The sequence below is a fragment of the Astyanax mexicanus genome, chromosome 23 (assembly GCF_023375975.1).
Source record: "Astyanax mexicanus isolate ESR-SI-001 chromosome 23, AstMex3_surface, whole genome shotgun sequence".
NCBI classification, from domain to species: domain Eukaryota; kingdom Metazoa; phylum Chordata; class Actinopteri; order Characiformes; family Acestrorhamphidae; genus Astyanax; species Astyanax mexicanus.
In genome coordinates this window covers 21,609,996-21,637,859 of record NC_064430.1, presented here as the reverse complement: position 1 = coordinate 21,637,859, position 27,864 = coordinate 21,609,996, and the positions used below count along the sequence as shown (strand labels likewise).

The 27,864-nt window shown below is 38.1% G+C and overlaps 1 protein-coding gene across 1 annotated transcript in view; it reads right to left on the bottom strand.

Annotated features, from left to right (window-relative positions):
- The window catches only part of capn2b (calpain 2, (m/II) large subunit b), a 44,249-nt gene that overhangs the window by 10,650 nt on the left and 5,735 nt on the right, over positions 1-27,864 (bottom strand). The window contains exons 3-17 of the mRNA XM_022665365.2: positions 22,447-22,565; positions 20,586-20,719; positions 18,459-18,627; positions 18,289-18,372; positions 16,887-16,972; positions 15,799-15,867; positions 14,431-14,591; positions 9,828-9,997; positions 6,964-6,975; positions 6,654-6,865; positions 4,288-4,324; positions 3,431-3,496; positions 1,251-1,308; positions 1,082-1,146; positions 462-530 (exon numbers count right to left, since the gene is read on the bottom strand). Coding sequence (XP_022521086.2) covers positions 462-530; positions 1,082-1,146; positions 1,251-1,308; positions 3,431-3,496; positions 4,288-4,324; positions 6,654-6,865; positions 6,964-6,975; positions 9,828-9,997; positions 14,431-14,591; positions 15,799-15,867; positions 16,887-16,972; positions 18,289-18,372; positions 18,459-18,627; positions 20,586-20,719; positions 22,447-22,565 — 1,511 coding nt within the window. The remainder of the gene's footprint in view (positions 1-461; positions 531-1,081; positions 1,147-1,250; positions 1,309-3,430; positions 3,497-4,287; positions 4,325-6,653; positions 6,866-6,963; positions 6,976-9,827; positions 9,998-14,430; positions 14,592-15,798; positions 15,868-16,886; positions 16,973-18,288; positions 18,373-18,458; positions 18,628-20,585; positions 20,720-22,446; positions 22,566-27,864) is intronic.

Genomic DNA, 27,864 nt, shown 5'->3' with positions numbered 1-27,864 from the left:
GTGATCATCCATCTTTCTCTTATTTATGTTTCAGTGGTTTTCAATATGGTAAAATCAAAGAAACTAATCATTTTAAGTGGTCTCTTAAAATGTATGTGTGCCTGTTCTGGTCAAAAGGTTACATTTAAAACTCATCAGTCTACAGAACTCATTTTTTAAACGGAACCAATCTTGATGTGCTTGTGAAGTTTTGTAAGGAGGACACAGGAAAAGGATCTGAAATCTGAATAATCTTCCTGGCGATTCGCTGGGGATCCCACCTGCAGTTTCATGTTAATAGGTGTCAATGCTGCACCACTCAAAAGCCCATAATCAAAATATATTTTTTTACGCCAAAATCAAGTCGAGTTGAATGTATGTAAAGCTGATTTAAGGTCAGCACTTTGTAATAAAAACATTTGGAAAGATCTGACAGATTCAGATTTTCTCTCACTTAATTCTTATCAATTAAAAGGTCTTACCATGTATTTCTGCACTTTCTTCCACAGTGATGCAAACTCGCCCAGACCCAGCTTTCCAGTGCCATCATCCTGAGTATCAGTCAAAGATAACATTCAATATGTCCAGGTACAGGTAATACTACATCCAGTGATCCCTTAGGTTTCCTAATTAGTGTTTAAGTTCACATTTGCCACAGTAGCAGAAGCTAAATCTGATACAAGCAAAAAAAGATTAATGATGTGATAATATGAATAAAGTTAACAATGTTTTGGGGCGTAGGTTGAGGTGCTAGGTTGATTTCAGATGTGAAAACAGTGAGTTCCTTGTACTTTAGGGGTACGTTAAAAAATATGAAATGTTTAATGAAAAAAACTATTTAAGCTTTCTCAAAATGTGACCTTGTGATGTCAAATCAAGTATAAAATACAAATACACATGAATCGTGGAGCTCCTTTCAGTCACATACACAAAGAACTATATCAGGACCCTTTTGGGGGTCAAGACAATATAAAGTACACAGTATATAGAAGACAATATACTGTGTGCAGGCTGTTGGTGCCCCTTAACAGGTTTAGATCAGCACACTTTGAGTGGACACATAAAACTAAGTTAATTAAAAAAACATCAGCAAGTAGGATACGTCCATGAGGTTGACCATGATCCGGCATGTATCAAGGCTGAAGCCATCTGTCTTGATATCAGTTCCTGAATATATTTGGGAATTGGTAAGAAAACAAAAAGTTAACCATTAATAAAACTGAATACTTGCTTCCATGTTCTGGTAAAGGTAGTAAAAGAAGCATACATACGTTTCGCAATCACTTTATTTAGGATGGTTTTGAGCTCTACCGCAGAGATCTGCATGTCCTGTAGGGGAGACATTTTAACAGCTGACATCTGACAATAATTATAGTGCTGATGTGAGCCAGCACAGGGAATTTTGTGAGAATAGTTTATTGATATCTGCTGCTTCTTAATGGTCCTCTTACAATGACTGTATCTCGTTTGGTCCAAATCAACATAGCAGGTATGAGAGGGGGCAGAAATCTTTTGTAGATCATTTAAAGCTTCAGACTAATTACAGGAAGTTGAGGCAGGCCGTCCTCAACATTAAAACAACTGGTAAAAAAAGAGGCGGTGTTGTGCTGAAAACTGACTGCATTGCTGTGCAGGTGTGTCCTGTATCTACTGTAGCTGTAGACTAAACCGTATTTATAACCAAAAGTAAAAGCAATTGAATGATAATCTATTAGGTTCTTTCTGCTGTGGGCTCCAGAAAATAGTCTGAGATGTAGGCATCTGTTTTTTTAATTATATTTTTATTTTTAAATAAAGCTCTGGTGTGATGATCACAGTGTTGCTAAGTAACCAATTATTATTGTTAATGAAAATGAACCAAATAACGAAAACTGAAAGTGAAAAAACTAATTTATTTATAATCGCCGTTTATTTGTGCCAATTCTGTCCGCGAAGCGGGAGTCGAATTCAGCAGGGAGTCTGATTCGACACAACAGGGGCAGCGCGACGGCACCTCGCGGTCCACCGTGTTAGTTGTAGGCGCTCACGCTAGCCGCAAAATACGACAGAAAACACTGAAGGAGCTGCAGAATTATGCATGGGACTAGAATATGAGCACGAGGAGATAAAAGAGAAACAGGAGATACAGTATGAGAGAACATTTACCTGTGAGTAGCTCATACACCAGAACACGCAAATCTCTCTCTCTCTCTCTCTCTCTCTCTCTCTCTCGCACGTGAACTACTCCGTGTTTGACTTGCAGCACTGTGTGTAGCTGTTCTTAAAAATCATTTTAATTAAATAATAGTTCTATGCTTCTATGCTGCAATGTCTGATTATATTTCGCTCATTCTAACAGCCCGAAAACAGGCTGTTTATGGGTCGGGTCGGGCTCGGGCAGAACCTGCACGGGCTCGGGCTGGGTTGGGTTGGGTCGGATTTTTTTGGGCCCGATCTAACCTCTAGTGCCCATGTAGGGGAGTCGAATTTTAGCGGAGAGGTACAATTTAGCACAACACCTGGAAAAGGAACTTGCAGAACTACATTCTACAAACCAATTTATTTGACATATAGGGAGATGAAAGCCCACATAGCTCTGACATTGTCCATCGTTGTCCTGTGTTTGTTAGCATTCTTACTCTAGAATGTTCTGTACTAAAGAGTAAACTAAAGAGTATACTATATACACTTTACTGCCAAAAGTATTTGATCAGCCATGCAAATCATTAAACTTAGGTTCCAATCACTTCCATGGCCACAGGGGTATAAAACCAAGCACTAGTCATGCAGACTGCTTCTACAACATTAGTGAAAGAATGGGTCGCTCTCAGGAGCTCAGTGAAATCCAGGGTGGTACCGTGACAGAAATTTTCTTACTACTAAATATTCCACAGTCAACTGTCAGTGATATTATAATACAGTGGGAACAACAGAGTGTAAAATAGAGGGGGGGTCAGCAGATGCTGAGGAGCACAGTGCACAGTGGAACCAACTTTCTGCAGACACCTTCAAACTTCCCATAGCTTCAGATTAGCTTAAGAAGGGTGGATTGTAGAGAGACTCATGGAATGAGTTTCCATGGTTGAGCAGCTACAGCCAAGCCTCACCTTATCAAACGCAATGCAGGCGAATGGATACTTTTGGCAATGTACCGTATCAGATATCAATGTTTTAGCAGATGAACTGAATCTGGGGTCACTTATCAATCATGTTCATTTATTTTCCTGCAGAACTATTTATTTAACAGTAAGATCTTGTTAATATTGGCCATATATCAACGTTAAATAGGTTCCTCATAGCCCCTGTTTTGTGTATTACTGGTCTGCTTGCATTGCATTTACCCCATGCTATTTTCTTAAAAAAAAAAAAAAAAAAAAAAAAAAAGGAAAATGGCGTGGCATGGATCCAACACAATGTAGGACATTGAAAAAAAAAAACATTTAAAATTTCCTGACTGAAGCTCTGTACTTACAGCTCCCGCAAGCTTCACAAACATAGCCCTGAAGCTGCCTTCAACTTCACTGTCTGATACAGTGTCCTGAAAATGAAAGTTTAAAGTAGATTATTAATTTAGTCTGATAAACGTTCCTAAATGTTTATTAAAAAGACAATGATTAACAAAGAACAGAGAGGAGTGAAGGTGAGGAATTCTCATGAATACTATTATCTGTGATTGTGACGAGACACTCATCTCATGAGACGAGACGAGATGAGATGAGACACAATATTGGGTTTATGAGAACACAAAAGATTTTAAGTATATATATGTTTTTTATTTATATAAAAATATAAATGTTAGTAATCATCTTGATTGCAATGATGTCAACACATTTAGCCCCTGATGAGAAATACTGTGCCGTTTTAAACTCGTCACATTACACACAGTAAACATGGTGGTGGTAGCCTCATGTGCTGGATCTGTTTTGTTACCAGTGAAACTGGAACATTGCACAAGTGAATGATACAGTTAAAAAGGAGGACTAGTTCAGAATTCTTCAGCATAACCTTAAAACACAGTGTTAAAAATACAGGCAATAGCCCTGGCTGTTGTGGAACAGAAAAACACAACATTAATTTGTCAGAGAATGGTCTTCCTGTAGTAATCAACCTGAAAATATGTGGACTGTGTTAGACTGCCAAAAGTCTGTTAACTCTGCAAAGAAGAGCAGTTAAACATCCAACCAGAAGTAGCAGATGGCTACAAAAAAGCATTTGGTAAAAATGTATACTTGTAGACCATGTGTTGATTTCAGAAAACCAAGATCACAAGATCATGAGGTCACTTCAATAAAAGAGCCAAAAAAGAAAAGAGCAAAACAGCACACTTACATTATCTAATACAGCATCAACAGGATCGTCACAAATCCTAAACAAAAAGAAAAAGATCACAAAACATCACAAATTACTCATTGTAAAATAATATATTAGACCACAGAGCATAATTAAAAACATGGACACTTATACTATTGGCTTATCCTACTAGAAAGACCACTGCTCTTATCTGGCGTACTGGAGTACTGTAGCTGCCACAAAATTTCAGTCTGACCAGCTAAACCTCTAATGTGGCAGCCAGAGAGAACAGCAACACTATCCAACAAGACTAAATGCAAAAAATATGTTTTTTAAATTTCTATTGTTACAGTTCTAAACTATGCTTTGCAATAGCATTTTTTCATTTGTCTTCTAAGCAGCATCTAATTCTGAGTTAAAATAACAGGACAGTAAACGAGTTGTAAAGCTGCAGACATACTGCTCCACATCTGCTATTCATACAATAAACAACAACTTAAAGGAGAACTATGGTGTGAAATGGATTTGAGGTGTTATAAAACATTATAATGAGTACAAACTTTTGTTGAATAGACCACCTCTGTTCACCTCCAGCATTCCCAAATACAGCGCTTTAATACAATGCTTCCAACAGGCTCACAATGCTAGAGATGGGGGCATAGCATTACTCATGCAAAGAAATCACTATTTTTACACCACAAACAAGCTCAAAGTAGCTCCACACTACACTGGTAGACACACAGTCAATGAAAATGCATGAATTCCAGTGGTTTCCTCTGAATTAATTTTGCAATATGTTTCCCTGTCCTACCTATTCATTCTTGCTCGTCAGTCGACTTACACTTATCATGACTTTGAAAGTTCTCAGTGCCTCATTTTAAACATCAGGGGCCTCAGAATTCCACTAGTGAAGTGTGGAGCTACTTTAAGTTTGTAAATGCAGTAAAAATAGGGATTTCTTTGCATGGGTATTGCTGTGCCCCCATCACTAGCATTATAAGCCTGCTGGGAGCATCGGCTAAAAGTGCTGTATTTCAGAAAGCTGGGGGTGAATGGAGATGAGCTATTCCACAAAAGTTCCAACTCGTTATCATGTTTTACAACAGCACATGCCCATTTCACACCAGATATCTTCTAAATACTCAAAATAAGAGTTCACACACAAGGAAAAAGTGTCCAAAATCCAATCTTTTATGGCATATGTGACACAGTTGTGTCTTTGTAAGGTGTTAACAGCAAAAAAAACACAAATGTGGATTTAAGCTAAAGAAAAAAAAAGTCTGTGGGTAGATTTAAAAAAAAAAAAAAAACAGTAGAACAATATTAGAAGGCATGTATCCTAACCGCTCAATTGGCCTCATTCACAAATATCTTTGAAAGATGTTTTATAAATTTCTTCTTAAGAAACTTTCTAAAAGTCTACATCTGTATTGTGCCCCCTTTTTTAATAATAGAATAGAATAGAATAATTTTCTGCAATTTGCCAATAAAGGGCTGCTGCTCTTCCTTCCTATAAGAAAAAGCAACATATTGTGTGTCTAAATGTATTATTTTATTTAAAACTTGTGATCGATCGCTGGTTAAAAAGCTTAAGGTGGAAAATACCTGCACATGTGGGGGTGCTGGATTTGACCTTCGGGTATGTCCCCGTAGCCTTAAACATGATATTAGGTCTTCATAATTTTCCGCAAATAAATCTAATGGTCTTTAAACATGCACTTCTTTAATAAGTAACAAATATGCCATTTTGATAAGAAGCCTAACACACATGAAAATAAGGGCCTTAAATACAGTGATCAATCACTATACAAAGCTGGATTTTATCAACCATGAATGATTTGTAAATTATACAATACATTACATTCAAAATACTCTCCTTTTATTGACTTTAATGAAGAAAACTGCTATTACTGATGGTTTTAGTGTACGTATGACTGTTCTGGAGTGTTCCTAGATTTTTTAGTTAAGAACAAATTCCAGATAAGAAAATATTAGTGAATATCATATACTAAAAATATTTAAGAACGTATTTGATTGGATTGTTTTTGAAGGAATTTTTTAATTGTTTCTAATTAACTGGCAGATTTTGGCTTCAGTGTCACAGACAAATTACAATCTAAAACCGTGGCTGTGTTCAAGTGCATGAGGTCAAACGCCATCTCCTCATAGATCCTGAGATTTTGGCAAGGATGAAACCGAAACTTAACATGAAGCGATGTAGTTTTTGAGCAAGCACATCAGTTACACTGCATGAACCGCTCAGAAAGATGTAATAGATATGGGTTAAAAAGATGTAAAAAGCCTAAAATAAACATTGGATTTGGTCAGAAAATCAGATTTAAGACACTTTTGCCCGTTGTGTGGACGTAGCCTTTATGTTTTCATTAGAGATTTAGAGCAGTTACTGTGTCTCGGTCTGCTTCTCTGAGAACACGCGCAGACAGAAGTCTCCATCCTTGTTGGGTTCAAAGGTGGAGGGCACGACCAGGTACTCTCCAGGAGGCAGCGTGAACCTGGTGCTGACCTCCCTCAGGTTGATGAAGGTCTCTGAGCGAGCTTTCTGAGCGTGCGTCAGGAAGTAATTCTTATCCAGATGAACATCCCTCTGTCCTTTAAACTGGAAAACAGCAGACATTAAGACAGCAGAAAAGAAAAAAACTGAAGTGATCTAATATGATAAACTCAAAAGAGGATGAACGTTGCATGAGATCTTACCTGTGGAGGCACCTGTGGGAGCAGAAACAATGCAGAAGTGTCAATTTCACAGACATAAAAAAAAGTGTTTACAGGATTTTGTTGCATAGTAATTAACATTGTGCAAATGTTTGTGCACCCTACTTAAGAATATGATGGTACAAGTACCCTAGGTACCATACCATAGCTATTCATACAGTGGATTGCAAAAATATTAATACCCCTTGAACATATTCACATTTTGCAACTTAATTGTATTTTATTGAGTGATAGACCAACACAGCCGCACATACAGTGGTATGAAAAAGTACATTTGACAATTTTCAGGTTATTCCTTTATAAATCATTGGTTGTTAGGATCAGCATTTTCAGTTAAATCTCATACAGCAAAAGAACACAGTGATATTTAAGAAGTGAAATTAAGTTCATAGGGTTTACAGAAAGTGTGCAATAATTCAGCTGTCTGTTTCCACTGTGAGGAACAGTGAAGAAGTAAAGGACTATAGGCACAGTTCTAGTTAAGGCCGAACAAGAAAAATCTCAGATAATTTCTACATGAAAATCTACATGCCTCACTGGTTCACTGTCAAATTAAAGCCAAGAAAATGTGCATTCAGTAAGGTAGGTCCAAACTTATGAATGTACCTTACACAGGAGAGTAAAAACAAACACAGGAGGATTCCAGAGCAAAACTTTCCACATGGTATTTTTCCTCTTCTTCTCCTCTGCTCCCTCCCTCCCTCTCTCCTCCTCCTCTTCTCTCAGTTCTTATAACCAGAGGTTCTCAGATTCTACCCTGAGGCTACCCTGCCTGACACTGCAGTTTAAAGGAGCAGTTCAGCACAAAAAAGCTACAAACAACCCACTGAGCTGTAATGTACTCAATAAAAATGTGTGTATTAAGTTCTCTAAAAATATCTAATTAATGAAATGCTGTGATTAATCTAAATTATTTAGCTTTAGTTTTAGATTTAAATTAGTTAATCTAAACTAGATTAGTCATTAACCTAATCTAAATGAATCAAATTCATCACATTTAGCTAAGAAAGGATTTTATACTGTACAATTTAAATTAATTTTAGCTGAGGTACAAATAAATAAATGAATGAATAACTGATATAGGCTTAAAGCTCCCTGTAATGAACATCATTCAGCGCCAGATGCTGTAAATAATTACAACACTACACCAGTTTATATAGACGCAAAATTCCAAAACAATTGTAGTAGACAGTCTCACATGCCAGAGGTTATTTTGAGATTATGAGGATGTAGACTACACAAATATGTCTTAATGAGTAACTACACTCTAAGACATTGTTACACCTGGCACTGAAAACAAGCCTACAGCTCTACTGGCAATTTTCAGACACAAGACTACACTACCCAGAACGCACCACTCAGTGATGCCTTCAGGAAGTTGCTCGTCTGAGTACTGATGTACTGACCTCTGGACAGTTTATTCGACCCTGGTGTGCGTGTTTACCCCTGGATGATCCATAGGGGTGTCACAATTTCGATATTTAATCGAAATCGATCAAAATTATGTCTCGAGGTCTTGAGCCTTGAAGTCAAAAAGAGGATTGATGATCCCTCCCTCTAAACTACGACAGCACCCGCGCGCTACGCAAATAGGGCAGCACACTGTAGCTGACGCCGCGGACATTGTGACTGCTGTAAGAGCAGCCCTTTCTCCAGAGAAAGTGGATTATTCTCGTCTTCTTAAAGAAAAACTTAAAGAAAATATAAAAATAACAGTTGTTTAGTCTAGCCTCAAATATGTTCATAGTTTTGGTACCTTAAGGAGCATCTTTCTCTCAGATAAAGTTAATAATATATCTTTGTTAAAGAAAAAAACGTGTCATTCTCAGGGATCGAAAAAGTCTTAAAGTCTTATTTTTTATGTTAAACTGTTATAGTAGGATAGAGTTCAGTTTGTTAAGGCTCTAACTGTTCTATTATTTTGTACATGACAGTTCCTGTATTTTTTTAAATTATATTTTACATCTTTTATTATTTATTTTATTATGTTGCACATTGCTGTTTTAATAGTGCACACTGCTGCTACCTAAACAAAGCCACTAGATGGCATTACAGATCACTTGTATCACTTTGCATCACTAATATCAAGCCCCCCTTTTAAAATAAGACATTGTAAATTTGATAAATCAAACCAATGACTGACCATAGATTAATCTAAAATTGGCATAGGCCTCTCTGCTGTAAAAAAAAAAAAAGAAAGAAAATCGAGAATCGATTCGAAGCGAATCGTGACCCTAAAACCGGAAATAAAATCGAATTGAGGATGTAGAGAATCATGACACCCCTAATGCTCCAGGTTACTACTCATTGTATCACTCCTTTATTTATTGAAGTTTATATTTCACATCTGAGTTAGTCTGAGCTTTGCCAGAATATAACATTTTACATTAGCAGCTGAAATATGTTGCTCTGCAATAATAATGGCAAAGCTGCATGAGCGGGGGTTCGAACCTGCGACCTCCTGCTCATAGTGGCAGCGCCTTAGACCGCTGGACCACTCGGCACCCTTTTGACCAAATTTTAATCAAAAATTTACTGAATAAGGTTTTTATTTGTTTTAGTATAAAACCTCAGAACACCAGAAAGCAGCGGCTCAAAGTTAAGTAACTTTAACTGCTGAACTAAGCAGTAAAGATTGGAGTGTGTTTGCTCTGATGCTGACAGTTGGGCATGATATTAGCATAATGCCACTGTGTGGGTTAGATAGAGTAAGTTCTGTTATCTGATATGATATGTGTATGATGTTAATTTGTCCCCCCTAGTTTTTAGCCCTGGAACTACGAGGCTAGTGTAAAGTAGCTAATTTAGCTAATAGCAAGTGAAAGAGGCTTTTTCTGCTCTCTGACCTCATAGATGGCATAGCCAATGGTGTGCATGTCCTCCCCCTCTTTCCTCAGCCGCCGCCGGTTTTTCTGAATCAAGCCCACCACCATGCTGCAGCCGGTCTGGTTGTCATTGGGGTCATCATCCTGTTCTTCCAGCTTTATCACAAACTGAGGGTTCATCCAGAACGTTTCTGTAAATCGAGAGTGAATTCATTATTAGGCATGAAGTAGAGTAAATTATGTCTAAACACAGAATTTCTGTATTTCATGGAGTTTCTATATATTATAGATTCATTTTCTTAGTTTATTTTAATGCGAAATAAAAGAGAGATTTATTTTTGTGTTTTAAATGTTAAATTATGTTTGTGAAATTGAAATATGTTTTGGTAATTTTAGTAAGGTTTTTTTTTTTTTTTTTTTCACAAACGCTTGATTGTAGTTGGTGCCAACAAGGGTGGAAAAACCAAGTTATTAGCTTTAGGGAGCAAATTCTTTTTCACACAGGTTAAAAACTGCTATTTATATTATTTACTATTTATATTTACTTTTTATTATCTTTGATATTAATATGTATTGATAATCTGAAAAATGTAAGTATGATATAAAAATAAAAAAACCTGGGGGGGGGGGGGCACTGTATAGGCACTGTATAGACAGATAGGCTCAGTGGTTATAGCTCAGGGCTATTGAGGGTATTTGATGACAAGGTTGTGGGTGCCATTTTGGGTCCTTAAACAAGGCACCCTTAACCCTTATTGCTCCCTGGGTGCCACATTGGGGTGTAACAGTACAGAATATTGACGGTTTGGTTCACACTTCCAGGATAAACCCATGGTTCAGTACTTTTTCGGTATGTTTTACAGCGGTTGGTGGAAAAAATAAAGAGGCTGGGAATTCTGTAAAGCCTCACCTTTATTAACTTCATAATAACAATAAATCTTCAATATAACATGTTTTGTTTTACACTCCTCTGTAAGTTTCTAAAAGTTAACAGTAGGCTCCAAACTGAAAAAACAATGTGCTTTGAAAATACTTCAGTAATGGTCTGGGACCTGTCCTAATTTACATCTAAAAGCAGTGGGGATAAGGAGTTAGGTAGAAGTTATTTTTTTATTAGTTCTGGTTATTGGTAGATCTGAATGATGCCTCCAAATGGGAGTTAAGTCAAAAGCGAGTTGCTAATAGCAACAATGCTACAGCTACACTTTCCGGGTGAAACACTCTTGTCAACAATACATGTACCGTTACACCCCTAGTGCCAAACCATTTCAGGCAATTGAGCTTACAATTTCCCTGTGTGTGTGCTAACTGATGTGTGTGTGTTTGTTTTCACTGCACATGGGTTAAAAGTGGAAGCTCAACACGTGTATGGTGTATACGTTTTTTTTACAACAGTTAGTTCCGACCTCACAATCTGATTGGTTGAGAAGTGTTCTAGCCGTGCTGATATATGTGATAACATCACGGCCTTCTCACACTAAACTTGTATCACTCCGTCTTTGTGGAAAAAAGGGAAGGAAAATCGCTCGGTTACTGCCGTCTGACAGACAGAGTGCTAACCAGCTAGGCTAGACTAAGCTACGCTAAGCTAATGCTGAGCTAAAGCAAGCTACGCTAACCTAACCACAGTCCAGCCGGCTAGCTAAAACCAACACCACCCAGCAAAACAAGCAGAAATACTCAAAAAATGCGCAGCATTCACCTGAAGACAACTCCACGGAGCAGGAGAGGAGAGTATTAGCGTTATTTCACGATCCTAACGTTACCATCTTCGTTTACTCCCAATTTTGATTTCAAGCGTTCGAACGTTTGTGGTGTTAGTCTGCCTGAACCATACACCGTTTTGTAGTTAAGTTTCAGTTCTGTGACAGTTGTTGTGGAACTACTTTTTGGCGGAAGGCAAAGTCCATATTAAAGCATATTTAAACTGAACTGAAGAACTGTTCTTCGATTTATTTTCTTCATTCATTTTGTAAAAAAAAAAAAAAACTGTTGTATAAAATCAATAGAACACTCGAGGTCGTGTGTTATCACAAATAACATCACAGCCGTGGCGTTATTCGTGATAACACACTCCCTCTCGTGTTCTATTGCTTAAGTCTAGTCTTGTCTTGTTGTCTTGTCTTTAAGACCTTTGATGATGATAGGTGGCGTGCCAATCTAAGAACATAAAGGTGAACATTTGACAGACTCTGGCCTTTTAGGGCCAAGTCTCATCTGTCTAGACACTCACAGTGCTGTACTGAAATCAGTTTTAAACTGCTGGAGCATCCAGACCAGGGATGGGCAACTGGCGGCCCGGGGGCCGCACACGGCCCTCGTCATCACTCAGTGCGGCCCGCGAATAGATCAAAAATAATTTCATAATTTCATAATTAAAAAAAAAAAAAAAAAAAAACGTAATTCTACTTTTGACCGCTAGAGGGCGCTGCCAAACAACCACGAAAATTGACATTGACATCCAGTCCATTGTGAGCCAGCAGGCCAAACCACAGCTCTCTCATTAGCTTCAATAAATGTTGGGCCTCTGTGGTCTAGTTTTCTGCTATTATTGAATGAGCTATTTGCAATCAGTTTTTAAATCTTTTTTGTTCTTTGTTATAAATGAGTTCAAATGCCTTTTGCACTTTTATAAGCAAATGTTTTGTCCTTGTTGCTTATGAAGGACTTGTTATAATGAACTTATTTTACACAGAGGAACTACTGTATTTGCAATCAGTTTTTTAAGCAAACTTTTTGTTCTTTGATATGAAGGACTTCCTTTTTGCACTTTTTTTAAGCAAACGGTTTGTCTTTTGCCGTATTAAAATGCATTAATATGCAGAAAATAGTTGTTGATAAATGTTGGTGCTGTAAACATACAGATATAAATTCATATAAAATTTGTTCTTATTGAAAATCATTTGTAGCGTTTTTCATATTCAATTATTTGAAGTGCGAGGTCATGTGGCCCTCCAATGGTCATGCTGAAAAAAATGTGGCCCTCTCCATCATGGAAGGTGCCCATCCCTGATCCAGACTGAGATAAGTCTGTACAGACACGTTTTCTTTTATCATGCACTGTACTTTTATGTTTTTTCCAGAAGAACCAGCATTAAACATATTCTCTAGAAAAGCAGGCCTACAACATCTATAACAGCCATCACTGGTGCTTTATTTGCTCTAGCTTCCACTTGCCAGACGCCAGCATGAAATGTTGGCAGGAGAACCGGCTAATCTGGAAGAACTGCTTTTTTTACTGCAGCAACAAGCTAAGAAAGCAACGTAATGAATAAAGTTTAATGGCTGTCGTGTGTAAAGAGGCAGCACTAGGATGTGTTACAGTTTCTGTTAACCTTTGGGAAGATGTTGGCAAATATGTATTCAGAAGTCAGTTGACTGATTGTAACTTGTCTGGTTCTAGACAAGTGCAGTCTGTTGTCAGTAGTCACATTCAGGGTAGTCTTGCCAACAAAGTACACTTTCCAAAAGAACCTTTACAGCATTTTAAAGTCTGGTACTCCTTCACATTTCTCAGAATATTTTAATATTCATTGGAGATAACTTGGATATAAGTGAATTGTCACTTGGGGCACAATTTGGATATGTTTACTGTTTTCAGCAGACAGTAAAAATCTATACTGCTATACTTTAAGCTTTATGTTATATCCAAGTATCATTTCTATAGTGGTGTTCCATAAAAAAAAAAGATATAACGTGTTACCGACTGTTTTTATAAGGTGCACTATCAATGAACATCTATTTTCTGGCCTGTTTTCCTGCATAAGGTGTATTTTAAGTGACAATAGTAAGGAACAAGGGTGTCGCCATCTTGTTAATCTACACAGATTTCTCTCCTTAAAAACTGTTTATTTGGGTGAGTAAAGCGCTTCCAGTTATTTACAGTAAGCTTAGATTTCCAATATTTTTAACAGTGCAGTTAGCAGCAGCACTAGCCACAGTTAGCAGCAGCGCTAGCCACGGTTAGCAGCCCTTAGCGCTAGTAAATGCCGCTAAATCGTTAGCTAGCAGTAGTTCATCCCATGTAGCTTGTTTCAACACTGTAAACACACAGGCTACACTACAATATACTTGCCACTGAACGCTGAAAGAACTACCGCTGTGGTTAGCGGCTAATGCTAATACTGCTTAGTGCTGAAATAAAACTAAACTAAAACTCCTGTATAACGCTGTACTTCTGCAGAGTAGCTTTACTGCTCCTTACAACCTGTCTGGTAAAATTCATACATAAGGCGCTCTGGATTATAATGTGCACTGACGATTTTTGGCAAAAATTTAACAATTTTAAGTGCAAAAAAAAAATACAGTAATAAAATATTTGCTGAAATGTGCAGTGTTCTCACTTTTGTTTGGATACTGCATGTAAATATAAATAAGACAGATAGACAACATGTAGAAATACATAGACAGACAGATATATTCACATTACTTTCCTGAAGTGGCACAAATCAAATTTTGAGAGAAAAGATCTGATTCTTTTAGAGATGCTTAGACACAAAACTGCAATCTTTTCAAATCAGATCCACCTTTATACTGTTTGTGGTTCTACATATCCAACAGAAAAATAAACTATGCGGATGTAGCCTAAGTTCTAAATAATGAATGATAAAATTAGCACTCTTACGAGGATTGTTTCTGCAGCCTCCTGCAGTGGAGCCTCTCCTCCAGTTGCCGTTGTAGTTGCTCACACTCCAGGGCTTGACTGCACCACTAGTGATAGCGTCTGGGGTCAGCGTGCAGATTTCTATACGGCAGTACTGCCGCATAAACTCCTGAAACGACATCCTAATCACACACACACACACACACACACACACAAAAGAACACACAAACAAACACACACACAAACAAACACACACACAAACAAACACACACGCACAAACACACACGCACAAACACACACGCACAAACACACACGCACAAACACACACGCACAAACACACAAACGCACAAACGCACGCACAAACACACAAACGCACACACAAACACACGCATGCACAAACACACGCACAAACACACACACACACACGCATGCATAAACACACGCACACACAAACAAACATACACAAACGCACACAAACACACACAAACACATGCACACAAATGCACACACACAAACAAACACACACACAAACACACACACAAACACACAATCAAAATATTTTAAAAAATAGTATAATACATTTAATACAATAAATACATTGTGTATTTTGTGTGACAACAACATCCGACATCAGTGTCATATCGGAAACCTGTCACTGAAAGCATTAGCACCCACAGTGGAGACAGAGCACTAGGTTGTAATGGTGGTGTCTAGATAGAATTTTCGGTGGGAAATTACATCCACATTCTATGTAGGAAACACCACATGCATATCCCACAGGTCAGTGCATCGCTCCTTAGCTTCCATGGCCATGGCCAGTCATGTCACATAATCAGTGCTGTTTCAAGTCGTTTGGGTGCCCCAAGCAAAACGGCCCCCCATGCACTACCTAACTGTTGTAGTTTGTTACTAGCATTGACTGCCAGGCAAGTAACTACTAGCGAACATAAACATTTCCTATAGATATTGCTGCTAAACTACCTGCTCCTATATTACACCATTTGTACAAGACATGTAGGTCTAATTTTTTTCAGTGTAAATTATCACTTACTGCGGTCTTATTTTAAAATTTTCTTTCTGTTCCTTTTCTCTCCCTTCTTTTCTGGCTTCATGATTGCAGAATTTTCATATTTTGCCGGCTGCAGGAATCACGAACCTGACTGGCTGGCTGGCTACTGTCAGTGACTAGAGCAAAGGGATCACTTGAGAAGGATTTTAATAAGTGTCTTTGTACCTTCCTGCATTAAGAGTTACAGAATTTAAAGTGTCACTCACACAGTTTGTTAGTTTGCTTGCCTTACTGCAACAGGCCTGGACACAATACTACTTCCACACCACTGTGTATGTGTGTGTATATATGTATGTGCGTGTGTGACAAAATTAAATTACCAGAATTCTCCATCTTCTGCACTAGCGTTCGGCCGTTCTGAAGGATCCACAGATTTCCACTCAGACGAGCTGCAAAGATAGGGGAAGAAATGTTTTATTATTTCTAGAAATCTCAGAGATAATACAGCTCCTTTATTAAAGCGGGCAGTGTTTGTTTGTTTGTTTGGGTTTTGCGCCATATCAGCAACATGTTGGCTATTTTATGGCATCAACAATGTTCATATCTTGAGCATCACAGACTTAAATCAGTGTCTTCATATGAAGGACTTCCAGAAAATTATGTATTTTAGCTGGTGGAATCTTTTCAAACAGTTCTTTCACGTTTGTTACCCTATAAAAGTCATTTCTGATGGTTAAAAGTGCAGGGCAGTCTACTAAGATATGTTTAATAGTTTGAGGAGTATCACAGAATTGGCAGGCTAGCGGGCAGTGTGGGCTAGCTCGCCATCAGCTGCTGGAGCCCGAGAGAGCACAATTGGCTGTGTTCTCTCTGGGTGGGTGGATGGCGCTGTTTTCCCCCTCATCACTCTTAGGGTAATGTCAGTCAGCATCTGTGAGCTGATGTATCAGAACCGAGTCGCTGCGCTTTCCTCCGAGTGCGCTGTGATGCTACTCGGTAATGCTGCATCAGCAGCAGTTTGAAGAGAGACGGTGGCTGACTTCATATGTGTTGGAGGAGGCCAACATATGTGGCCTCGTGCTCCTTGTGTTGCGGCATCACTAGAGATAAAGATGACTAGCATCTGAACGGGTGGGACAACTGAATTTGAAATAAATGGAAAAAAGGGGGAAGAATCTTAATTGTGATATTTAACTGCGCTATAAAAGTTCCTACAATAGATCTATTTGTGGATAAACTTTCTCTGTTATTATTAAGAACACACTGTCTTTGTTAATTTAGGTTGGCTACTGTATATTTTGGAAACGGCAGAATTGGAATCTAAAGCCTTGGCTACACTACACAACCTGCAGCAGTTTAGACTGGACACCCCTGTTAAACAGTTCATTATTTATTGCCTATTTTTTTCAGTAAAGGTATATCTTGGTATATTGTGTTGGTGAATTAGCAGGATAATGTTGTACTGTACTTGTCACTCCATGCTCCAGTCCACTCCACCTGGCCCCAGGGGTTCCGCATCCGCACCAGCTTTTCCAGCCCACCACGATAATGCACCTGAAACAGGCAAAACACAGCGTATCCTTACAAGAATTAACTTTACAAGCAACACAAGGTAGAGTCTAAAAACATAAAAACACTCTAACTCACACAGTGTATATGATACATTTTGTATTTATTGTATTATAAAACTGATTATCATATAAATATAATTATATAAAGAATACCTATGATTACGTAAAATTGTACAAATGTAATTGACATTATCCTATATTTACTTCATCTTTAATTTGAATGTAAAAGTGAAAAGTTTACAGTATGGGTGTGCAATATTATATTGTATACAATATATCGTGAAAAATCATGATATCAAAAATCCATATCGTGATAATGGGGATGGTTTGTCTTAAAAGTAGTCCATTATTTACTGTGAAGCTTTACGTGTATTTACTGTATAATTGTTTCAGTTTATAGTTTGCAGTTTGCAGTTTATATTCATGGAAATATTCTGCAATATTTTTTGCTGCATTATATTATTTTATGCTATATTATTTATTTTGCCACATTATGATTATACTGTTATACTATTATACTATATTCCTGAAATTAATAAATTATTTTTCTGATTTCCAAGAATATCGTTATCGCAAAAATACCCTGAAATATCGTGATATTATTTTAGAGCCGTATCGCCCACCCCTAGTGTACAGTTCAGGTGTTAAATTTACCATATTGCCAACCATACATCTAGTGCAGTTTTTTTTTATCTGTTCCTTTTCCCTTAGAAAATATGAGTAAATTCAAGTAAATACAGAAAAACAATCTGCAGATGATTTTCTATCTTAACTTTTTATGATCATCTTTCTTGTGAATCACATTTCTGCACATAATTACTACCAAGTACTGGGTCAAAATTAAATACATTGGCCAAGACAACCCTCCAGATTGGATCATGGTGGGAGAAATGATACTGGACTCACAGCGGATTACCCAACAAAAAGTAATATGAGATGTGCTTTAACAGTGAAGGTGCACGCCGCACCTTTTTGGACTCCTTTTCTTCTAATCAAGACAAGTGGAGAAATTTTGAAATCAAGAATATTTTTGTAAAGTTCTGGACTGGTTGAATTTCTGATGCTGATTTTGAACTGTATTCACCCCAATTTTGTGAAATCTTGAAACCAGCAGTTAAGCCCATCGACAATATTCTTCTGGTATGGTATAAGAAAGTATCAAGTCAAAATGAAAATAGTACTCAAGGTAGGATCCGTTCCATCCCAAACTCTGTCTCTTGGTCCTTATAATGGGCAGATTTTATATTTTTATTCAGATCTTTGCCCTTCAGTGTCAGAAGCTGTGATTTCTGTTAATACCTCGGTAGCCCCAGTGAGAGAGTAGGCGTGTCCCTTCACCAGCTTCTGACTGGTGATCGCCTCTGAATCAGCAGCACTGGTGATCTGAAACAGAAACGTGGCATGTGAGCAGATGGATCAGGCCAGTTTAAAGACTGTCGGTAACCAGCAGATTCAACAGGACGTCTCACATCTATAGAGCAGCCCAGCAGAGCTCCTGCCTCCAGGGCTTTCTGGATGATCTGGAACAGGTCAGGCGGAGCTTTCCTCAGCTCGTAGCTCTCAGCGATGCCTCCAGTGAAGTCCTCAAAACCCTCAGTGGTGGAGCCTCCAGACAGAGCCTCGTAGCAGCCGTTCACCCTGAGAGAGACAGCAGAGGACGCTCAGCAGAGCACAGGAATGCTGATGCTCTATTACTGTGACTGAGCCAGATACTACAGATTTTTGTTTCTGTATGTGGGACCTACATTTTGGCATCTTTGATGGTCGACAGTGAAAAATCTATGAAATAAATGTCCATAGACACCTTGTGTTTGTAGATATTCTAAATATCATCATTCTGACTAATCAAAAAGCCTCATATTTACCTTGCACTAACTAAAGCTTAGTTTATCGTTAGCTTTAGTTTAAATTAGCCTAGACAGGATGCTCTGTCAAATTCTATGATGTGTGCTACTTGGTGGCTCTATGCATTCACACACCCAGTTTATATTTTTTAATGTATTTATGTGTTTTTCGTGATAGTTATGTTTTCTCTGGTGCAACTTACAATCAACACAATTTTACAGAATGTCCTAGCTAGCTACCTAGTTAACACATTAGTGCCCTTTCCATCAGTGGAGAATTATACATAAAGCTTAAAAATGACAAACATTTTATTAAACGGCTTGGTTTAGGGCTTTTTTATTAGCTTAGCTTAAATAAAGGAAACACATTGAAAAAGAGAAGGTGTGTAAATTTTTTTGTCCTGTACTGTATAGTTTTTTTGATGGGATTTAAAGGGGTGTTGGAATTCAGCATTGTTAATTGTTGCAGTTTGATTAAAAAAACATCGAAAACAATAACTAGAAAACACTAGTAATGCCCCAGCACACCAGGAGGGTGAAGGCTAACACATGCCTCCTCCGATACATGTGAAGCCAGCCACCGCTTCTTTTCGAGCTGCTGCTGAGGGCCAATTTTGCTCCCTCACTCAGCGCCCTGGAAACAATTTTTTAACAGAAACATTAAAAAACATTCATCACTAGCTTTCACCATGGGCACGACCCTTAGTTTCCTCAGCCTTTTTAGTAACAATGTAATTTATTGCTATTTTAAACAATTGACTGAAAGAACCTCCTCTGACAGAACATAACACAGGTCCAGTTATTAGTCAGTGATTCCAGATTCACTTCAAACTTAAAATTTCAAGTCCCATATACATCCCCTTTATACAGACGAGAAAGAATATCCTACTGATATTCTGATGTACAGAATTGCTGACTATTTACCAACACGATGGACCACGATTTTGGCAGTAACATTATTTTTTAGTTAAATAGCTGAACTGCTAGCTGGCTAACAAGCTAAGATTAGTCTAAAATAGTAACTCAATAACAGCATAATATTCACATCTTCAGCTTTATTACTATAAATACTAAAGTACTGTGGCTGACATTTTCCCCAAAATGTTTAATTTTCTCCATATTGGTACTGGCAGCAGGCAGTGCATCGTGTGCTAGAGGTGGAGAAACGGGTAGTGTCCCAAAAACTGTGCCTGTTTAAACCAAAGCCCAATACTGTAAGGCTCTCAACCCTACAGCGCTGAGCACTGGGTTAAGAGCACTGAGTGAGCAGGTGGATAGAGAAACTGTATACATTATCGGATGAGCTTGTCCAAAGTTACAGCATTGGAAGCCCAGGGCAGAGACGCCCCTCTGTGAAACCCAACAATATAAAATAACCATGAGCCACTTCAGTACTTTGATGGTGCCCTGTAGTTGCTTTATACATTCTACCCTACAAACCACAATTAATTTTACTAATTAAACACACCTGCTCACCTCATCAGTTAACTGTAGGACCGTTTAAACAGGGAAATTATTACTTTTTGCTGGACTCACTAACCCTAACATGAATGCTGGACCTTCAGAAATCCTTAATCCCAGTCCTACTGCACACTTTGCACACGCACTTTGGCAAAAGACCATAACATGACTAAACTTCAAACAGAGAGGTTCTAACCCAGCCTCCTTAAACCAGTTTCATTAAGCTATAAAGAGCTGTCTGTGGTCAGGAATGTCCCCGAGGCTGATCTGTAAAGAGGACACAGTTCTTACTTGGCGTAGGCCTTCTCTATCAGGGCACTCCAGAACTCGTTACCCTCCTCTGAGTGAACAAACAGCAGCTTTCCATCCTTCACCGGCAGCCGATCATCAATGACGACGTCCACCCACTCGCCAAACTGCCAGAACTAAAAAGAGCAAAGGCAAAAAAAGCGTCATCATCAATCATAACCTTAAATCATCGTAATCTGAGCTCTTACTTGCTGACCTAATAGCATTTTTGTTACATTCAAAACAGCAATAACTTAAAATTACAAAACTACTGTTAACTTTTGAATAAAACATCTAAAAATATTATATAACCCTGAAGCCAAACATTCAAAATACTTATTTAACTGTCAGTTATTTACTGCTTAAAAGTTCTGCTTAATTTTACTGCTTAATTTCATGTATTAATATACACACATTTGTGTATTTCAGCCCTAGGACATATTCCACAATAGTTATAAAAGTGAAGCTTTTCCATTTTTTTTTCATGGCATGTAAAAGATGTCTTACTAAAGATACAGAACGATGATGTTTTCAGGTGTTATGTTGTGCTATATATTCTTCCTGCAAACATGTCTTGAGGTGTGTAACATTACAGGATAGTCGTGGTTTAAAAATGTTCTCCTGGGGACAGGTCAGGAGTGCAGACAGGCCTGTATTCACACTCTCTTCTGTCACAGTCATGACTTTATAATGTAGTATGGTGTGCAGCATGTGATCTTTATAAAAACACACAACAGCTCATGGACAACCCAGAAAAAGGTGTTGTCTTGAAGGAAGCATATGTTGAATGTATTTTTGGTGATATTTTTTTAGGTTTGGATTTGTTACTGATACCAGTCTGGATGGTCCTTTTTATTTTTGATTTGGAGTACACAGTTTCCTTAAAATGCTATGTAAAAACTCCTGGAATATTGATTCTTCTGACCACAATACATTTCTACTCTGTGGTGGCCCATCCAAGATGCCTTTATGCCCAGAGGAGTCATTAACCCTATCCGGACGGAATAAGTTTCTCGGGGGTCCTGGGGTATTTTTCTCCTTTATAGGGGTCCTCTGTGATTTTATTCCCATCCAGAACAACCATGTATTTGTTCTTCTAAGACGTACAGGTTGAATTATCTACTGTTTTTCACCGAACTCTGTGGTCCTCCAGTAATTTTAGTCCAGTCCGGATCCACATCTCTGAGTTTCTTCTACTCTTGTTTAATATAATATCTATTTGTCCACCCCCACGCACCGCAATTACACTTTGGGTGCGCGTTTTGGGTGCGGAGATCCACATAAGAACAACAGCAAGTGGAAATGGAGGAGTTACTAAATGCGATGTCATGTGTCCGAGAAAGCCAAAAAACAGTCCAGTTGCAAGAGTTTTATCACTGAGTAGTGTAAGTATAAAATATTTTTCAAAGACATCCCCCTGAGAAACTAATAGGGCTTATGTCCCCTCAGGACATGATCATCATAAGCCTTCCTTTTTTTTTCTTATTCATTTTTCACTTTTTTCACTTTTTTAGGATCAATGTAAAATACAAAATCTTAACTTTATTAAGATATTAAAAACTAAAAAGATATAAAAAACTAAAAATAAATGATACATTACTATAGATATCCCATAATAATGCATATACTATTCAGGATGATCCGATTATTGTGGTTAAACAACATCTTTAACATTTAATTTAAATTAATTTGGAAAGCTCATTACCCCAATTGATTGACCTGAAGTAGACATTTACTATAAAACATTTGCTGCAGTTTATCCATGAAAACACTAAACTGGTCATACTGCCCACGTCTAATCTGAAACTGAAACAAACACAATTTTGAAATTTAAGAGAAAGCATTTACCACTAAAGACCAGTACCTGAAAGTGGAAGATGCCGGCGTAGCTGGAACCGAAATCCTGGCCACTCGGGACCACCCTGGCCATCACATCCTCATTCAGAGTAAGAGATGCAATGGCTGCCAGGAGCCAGCAGTCCCCTAAACACAAACAGAGAAAGATATTCTCAATGCAGGCATTTAGTCTTCTACACTTCTACTGCAGCAGAAGAAAACCCCTAAACTAAGTCTTTCTCTTTAGAATGAAGAAAGCCAAGTCCAGTGTCTGCTAAAAGTCAAGAGCAGTGATAAGAAGGATTGAAAAAAGTAATTATTAATGAACTTTAGAACCAGTTTCTAGATACTGTACAATAGGGGTGTGCCATATCGTATCGTTCGTGATAATTCTGCCAAAAATTTAGAATATCGTGAACAATATTATATCCTGAAATATCGTGCCATATCACCCACCCCTAATTACCAAATTATCACATCAGGGTTCTACTTTTTTTGCAGCTTTTAGAAAAAGAAAAATTCACACTGTTCTAAATACCCATTATATATCTACTAGATACAGATTATATCTGTCCAGAATCATTTATTTTACTTTAATCCTGGATATATGGAGATATTTGGAGTGCATTATTAGTATTATGACATTCTGGATCATTGACTTCTGTTACAAATCTAATAAAATTCTTTTTTTTTAATATCTCAGTTAGCCATATCATATTGCATGCAACAATAAAATTCTAAATATTTTTTCTAATTCAGCGTTTTGTCATATCGGCAAAAGTATAGTTATCGTGAAAATACCATATGAAATATCGCCCACCCCTACTGTACAACGTGCACACTGGAAGTACCAATCTAGTCACAGTCTTGCATCCAAAAACCTAAGATCACACCACTGCATTTTGTTGCTCAAATTTAAGTGATGGGTGTTGCATTATCACCCCTCCATAACTGAACTGCTAACAGTGTTCATCTAATGGATTCGTAATAGCTTTCCAGCTAAGGTTTGAGCAGCCAAAACGATAGGTAAATGCCTGTATTGCTCATGTCTGTATTTGGGTCAATTTAGGCTGTTACGCTTGCCTCTTTAGGAATCATTAAATTATAAAATGTTCAATTATAAAAAGTGTTCAATTATTAAGTGTTAAATTATAAAGCGTTCTATTGCTGTTTTGTGTACATTTTAAAACAGAAAAATCTTCAGAACCCAATTTTCACTATTAGTTTTGTAAATTCTGTTTTTAATCATGTATATGTTTCTAAGGCTAAGAAGTGAATTAAGAAATATCTTAAACTATAAGAATCCCAATTTAAGATGACAAAACACTGCCTAGCTCTAATTTTGGATGATATCCTTCAGAGGTATCAGCTATTATTTGCTTTATCTACTGATAATCCTTTGTTTTTACCTCTGTGTTCGAACAGAGTGCGCTCAGGTTTAGTAAGGAGCATTAAAGAACAGTGGAACTAGTTTGTTTATGTAATTTATCTACATTTGTTTATCTAATATATGAGGTGCTAGCCCCCCCCCCAATGATCTTGTGCTATCATATAAGCTTTTTAGGGCTATTTTTGCATAGTATCTAGCATATATTTGCACACAGATTTGGGATGGCAATTGTGGTCAAAAAGCAATCAATATTATTGCACCTTGCCCTGAAACCACTAGAGCCTCAGTTTTATCTACCGGCCTGCAGAGACTTTGGGAGGTAATTAAGCTACGGTTGCCAAAATGCCTCAGTGTCACAGAAACATCAGGATGTGAATTTATTGCTGAGAGAGGGAGATAGGTGTTGTGGTATGTGCAATTACTGCATGTTTAAACATGTACCCAACTCCCACACTTAATCATGCAGAGCATGCCACCAGGGTTTCCCACAGTGCTTTGCAGTTAAGGGTGGCCACCTTGGTAAGAAATGACCACGCCTTAACTACTGCTAAAAAGAAGAGTGGCATCTGTTGGTTGAATGTGTCACTGCACCATCTTTTGTTGCTACGCCAACAAAACAAGAAAAAGTTTGGTGGAGGGGGGATTATGGTGTGGGCTTGTGTTTCAGGAGTTTGACTTGGCCCTTAGCTTCAGCATACCAAGAGATTTTGAATAATTGTATTGCAGCAACAACATGGAAACTGCCCCTTTTTGTATTTAGCGCTCTCTCAGTGCTCTTTGGCAATATAGTGATACCAACAAATGCCTGTATTAAGAGTGTTATAGAGAGAGGACCAACTACCCACACCTGAGAGTTGATTATGGTTAATTGTGTAAATGTGGATGCTAATTAGCTTAATATAAAGTGACTGACATCAAAAAGCAAATTCCTCCTCCCTTTGCTTATGTCCACTGGTGTTCAAACAATGCAGCTGTCTGATATAAATGATATAAACTGACATAATAATCAGAATGTGGATTCATCTGTTCCCACAATGCACATCATCAGATTTTTCCATCACGATGCTTGGTTACACCATCACTACTCTAAAGACCAGGGTTGCCCTCAAACACGAACCATTTATCTATAAATCTAACATGTTTATCTGCACATCACTTGGACATCCAGCAGTTTACTACTATTGTAATGGGCAAAAGCAGATTTTGGCATCAGACAGCACGTGGGCACTGTTTTATACCCTCCACAGAAAAAACATCTTTGGTCCCTACATCATGTTTTAAGTTTCAATGTTTGTTATTTACACAACATGTTTAGACATTAGTGCATTGAAATGCTTGTGATAAGACTTAGGTTATTACTCTTCAAATATACTAAATACGCAGAAATACACAGATGAAAAAAGGCCCTTTTAAAGAAACATATTAGGCAAAAGAATTACAATAAAACTCCCAATAAATCTCCCTCATCTGCTGACTTGCCACAGATCCTTCCTAACTTGCCACAGATCCCTCCTTTAAACAAAGTCTGCTGGCTAATCCTGCTGCGTACTGAGGTTCTCAACCAAAATGGCATTTTTTTTCAACTAGAGGTTGGAGCTCTGATAGGGGTGAAAAAGTGAGGGGTGGGGTGGGGCAAGGGTGGTGCTATGCAGGTTTCTTTATTAGGGTCTTTTAGGAGCAGACACACATAAACCTATTGGCACCATGTAAAATTCTAACTCCCCCAATACTGAGCAGTGGACAAGCTCCAGGAAACATCCTAACCTTCCTAATGCTCATGTCACTGAATACTATACCATACTTAAAGAAATGCTCCAAAATCTAGTAAATAAATATATAATGCAATGCCAGTATTGCTTAATAAACAACATAACATCACACACAAGTATGCAGGAACAGGGCTATACATGCAAATCGTCTGCTCAGCCAGTCTGTGGTCACAAAGTCACACAAGCTCAGAGCTGCAGTTCCTCTTCCTTGTAGCTATAGGAGCTGTTTGTTTGTGTGTGTGTATGTGTGTGTGTGTGTGTTTTGTATTAAAACAGTGAAAGGGTCCTCCTCCTTTTGTCTGCCACACGGATCAGATTTCAGCAGTGCTTTAGGGGGATGTTCGTGCGAACGGCAGATTATAAAAGACGATCTCAGCCACAGTTCAGCTTTGTTAGAGGTCTGCTGTGAGTGAGCGCTCAGTGACGCTCTACCCTCTCTCTCTCTCTCTCTCTCTCTCTTTTTCTCTCTCTCTTTCATTCTCTCTCTCCTCTTCTCGCTTTCTCTCTGTACCTGCTGTGTATTTGCATTGAATAGGGCTGATCTGGTTAGGGACACACCCAGTGGCCACATCTCTGCTAAACTAAAGCCATCCATGAGAGTGAAAAAGGGAGTGTCCCTGTGTTTCTGAAAAAGAGATTTCACGATTAAAAAACACATCAGTATAAGATTCTATAGGTCACATCCAGAGTTCTAGAAGTCCTGGTCTTTTGCTGTTTTTTTATTTCAACTAAAAAGTGGAATTTCCAGGACTGTAACTTAAATGGCTCCCTACTCCCACTTTAGCTTTGTGCTTTAGAGGCAGAGACTTAGTTTATAAGGAGTGGTAATGACAAGTGAATTTGGACACTACCACATCATAAACATGTGTCAACACTGGCCACATACACTACCAGTCAAAAAGTTTGAACACACCTTAAAGCAGCACTAGGTAGGATTTCCTTCATTTTTAATTTTTTAAATAAGTAAAATTATAGCTTGAAACTCACTGCAGCGCTGCATTGAGGTGTAATAGGAGGAATAGCGGTGCTCTCGTGTCTGTGCCGGAGCTCCTCTGAGCTCAAACCAGACTCTGTAAGTTTTCTGAGGCGGCTTCGGCCAACGCTCGCGAGAACTGCGACCTGCTTTCCAACCTTTAGTTCTAACAGTTCTACAAGGACTACTGGTTTATTCTTTACAAACTAACATTCAGACACTCTGGCAGAAGCTGGAAAGAGACCGAATATGTCTGAGAAAGCCAGAAAACGAGAAAGAGAAACTAATCTGCCTGAAACATTTATTACACTCTACAACTGTAGGGGGAGCCCACGAACACAAAATCTCAATCCTACCCAGTGGAGCTTTAAATTGAATGCTGCTTCATTATTTTAACATGTTATGTATTGTAGGTTTTCTCAGGCAGTTTTATGAGGTAGAGTCACTTGGAATGGCTTTCAGTTAACAGCTGTACAGAACTTGTCAAGAGTTAATTACTTGAATTTCTTGCCTCTTAATGTGTTTGAAAGCATCAGTTGTAAAGTAGTGAAGAGGTAGATTTACAGGTATACAGTGAATAGCTATTTGAGTAATGATCTAATCCATATTATGGCAAGAAATACTTAACTAAATAAAGAAAAAATATAAAACGTTTTTTTGAGATGTTGCTGCCATCAAGTTCTAAATGAGCTCATGTTTTTCAAGACCTGTGTCCTACTGTGAACAAAATATGAATCTATGAAGTTTCCAAATCATTGCATCTAGGGCTGTGTGTTTGTAAGGATGTAATGATACGATACGACACACAATACAGGCGTTACTATTGCATGTATGGCAGGACTCGCCCCTATGACCATGGTTGACCTTGGCATCCGTTGACCCTGCTCCATTATTTTTTTTACGTTGATAGACTGATCACTGACAGTTGACTGTGGAATATTTAGTAATGAGGAAATTTTAGACTGGACTTGTTGCACAGGTGCTGCATCCTATCATGCTACCATGCTGGAATTCACTCCTGAGAGAGAACCATTCTTTCACTATTGTTTGTGAAAGTAGTCTGCATGCCTAGGTGCTTGGTTTCATACATCTGTTTCCATGGAAGTGATTTTAACCTGCGTTCAATTGTTCAAATAGGTAAGTTAATACTTTGAGCAACATGTTAAAACAGGAAAGATGGCATCAAAAACTCTGGTGTACAATTGACTTTGGGTGTAGTAAACATAATAAAAAGTACCTAACTTTGTTGAATAGCCCACCTTGGCTCTCATGCAGCTTTCTGAGATCCAGTAATTTTGTACATTTGCCCAGCAC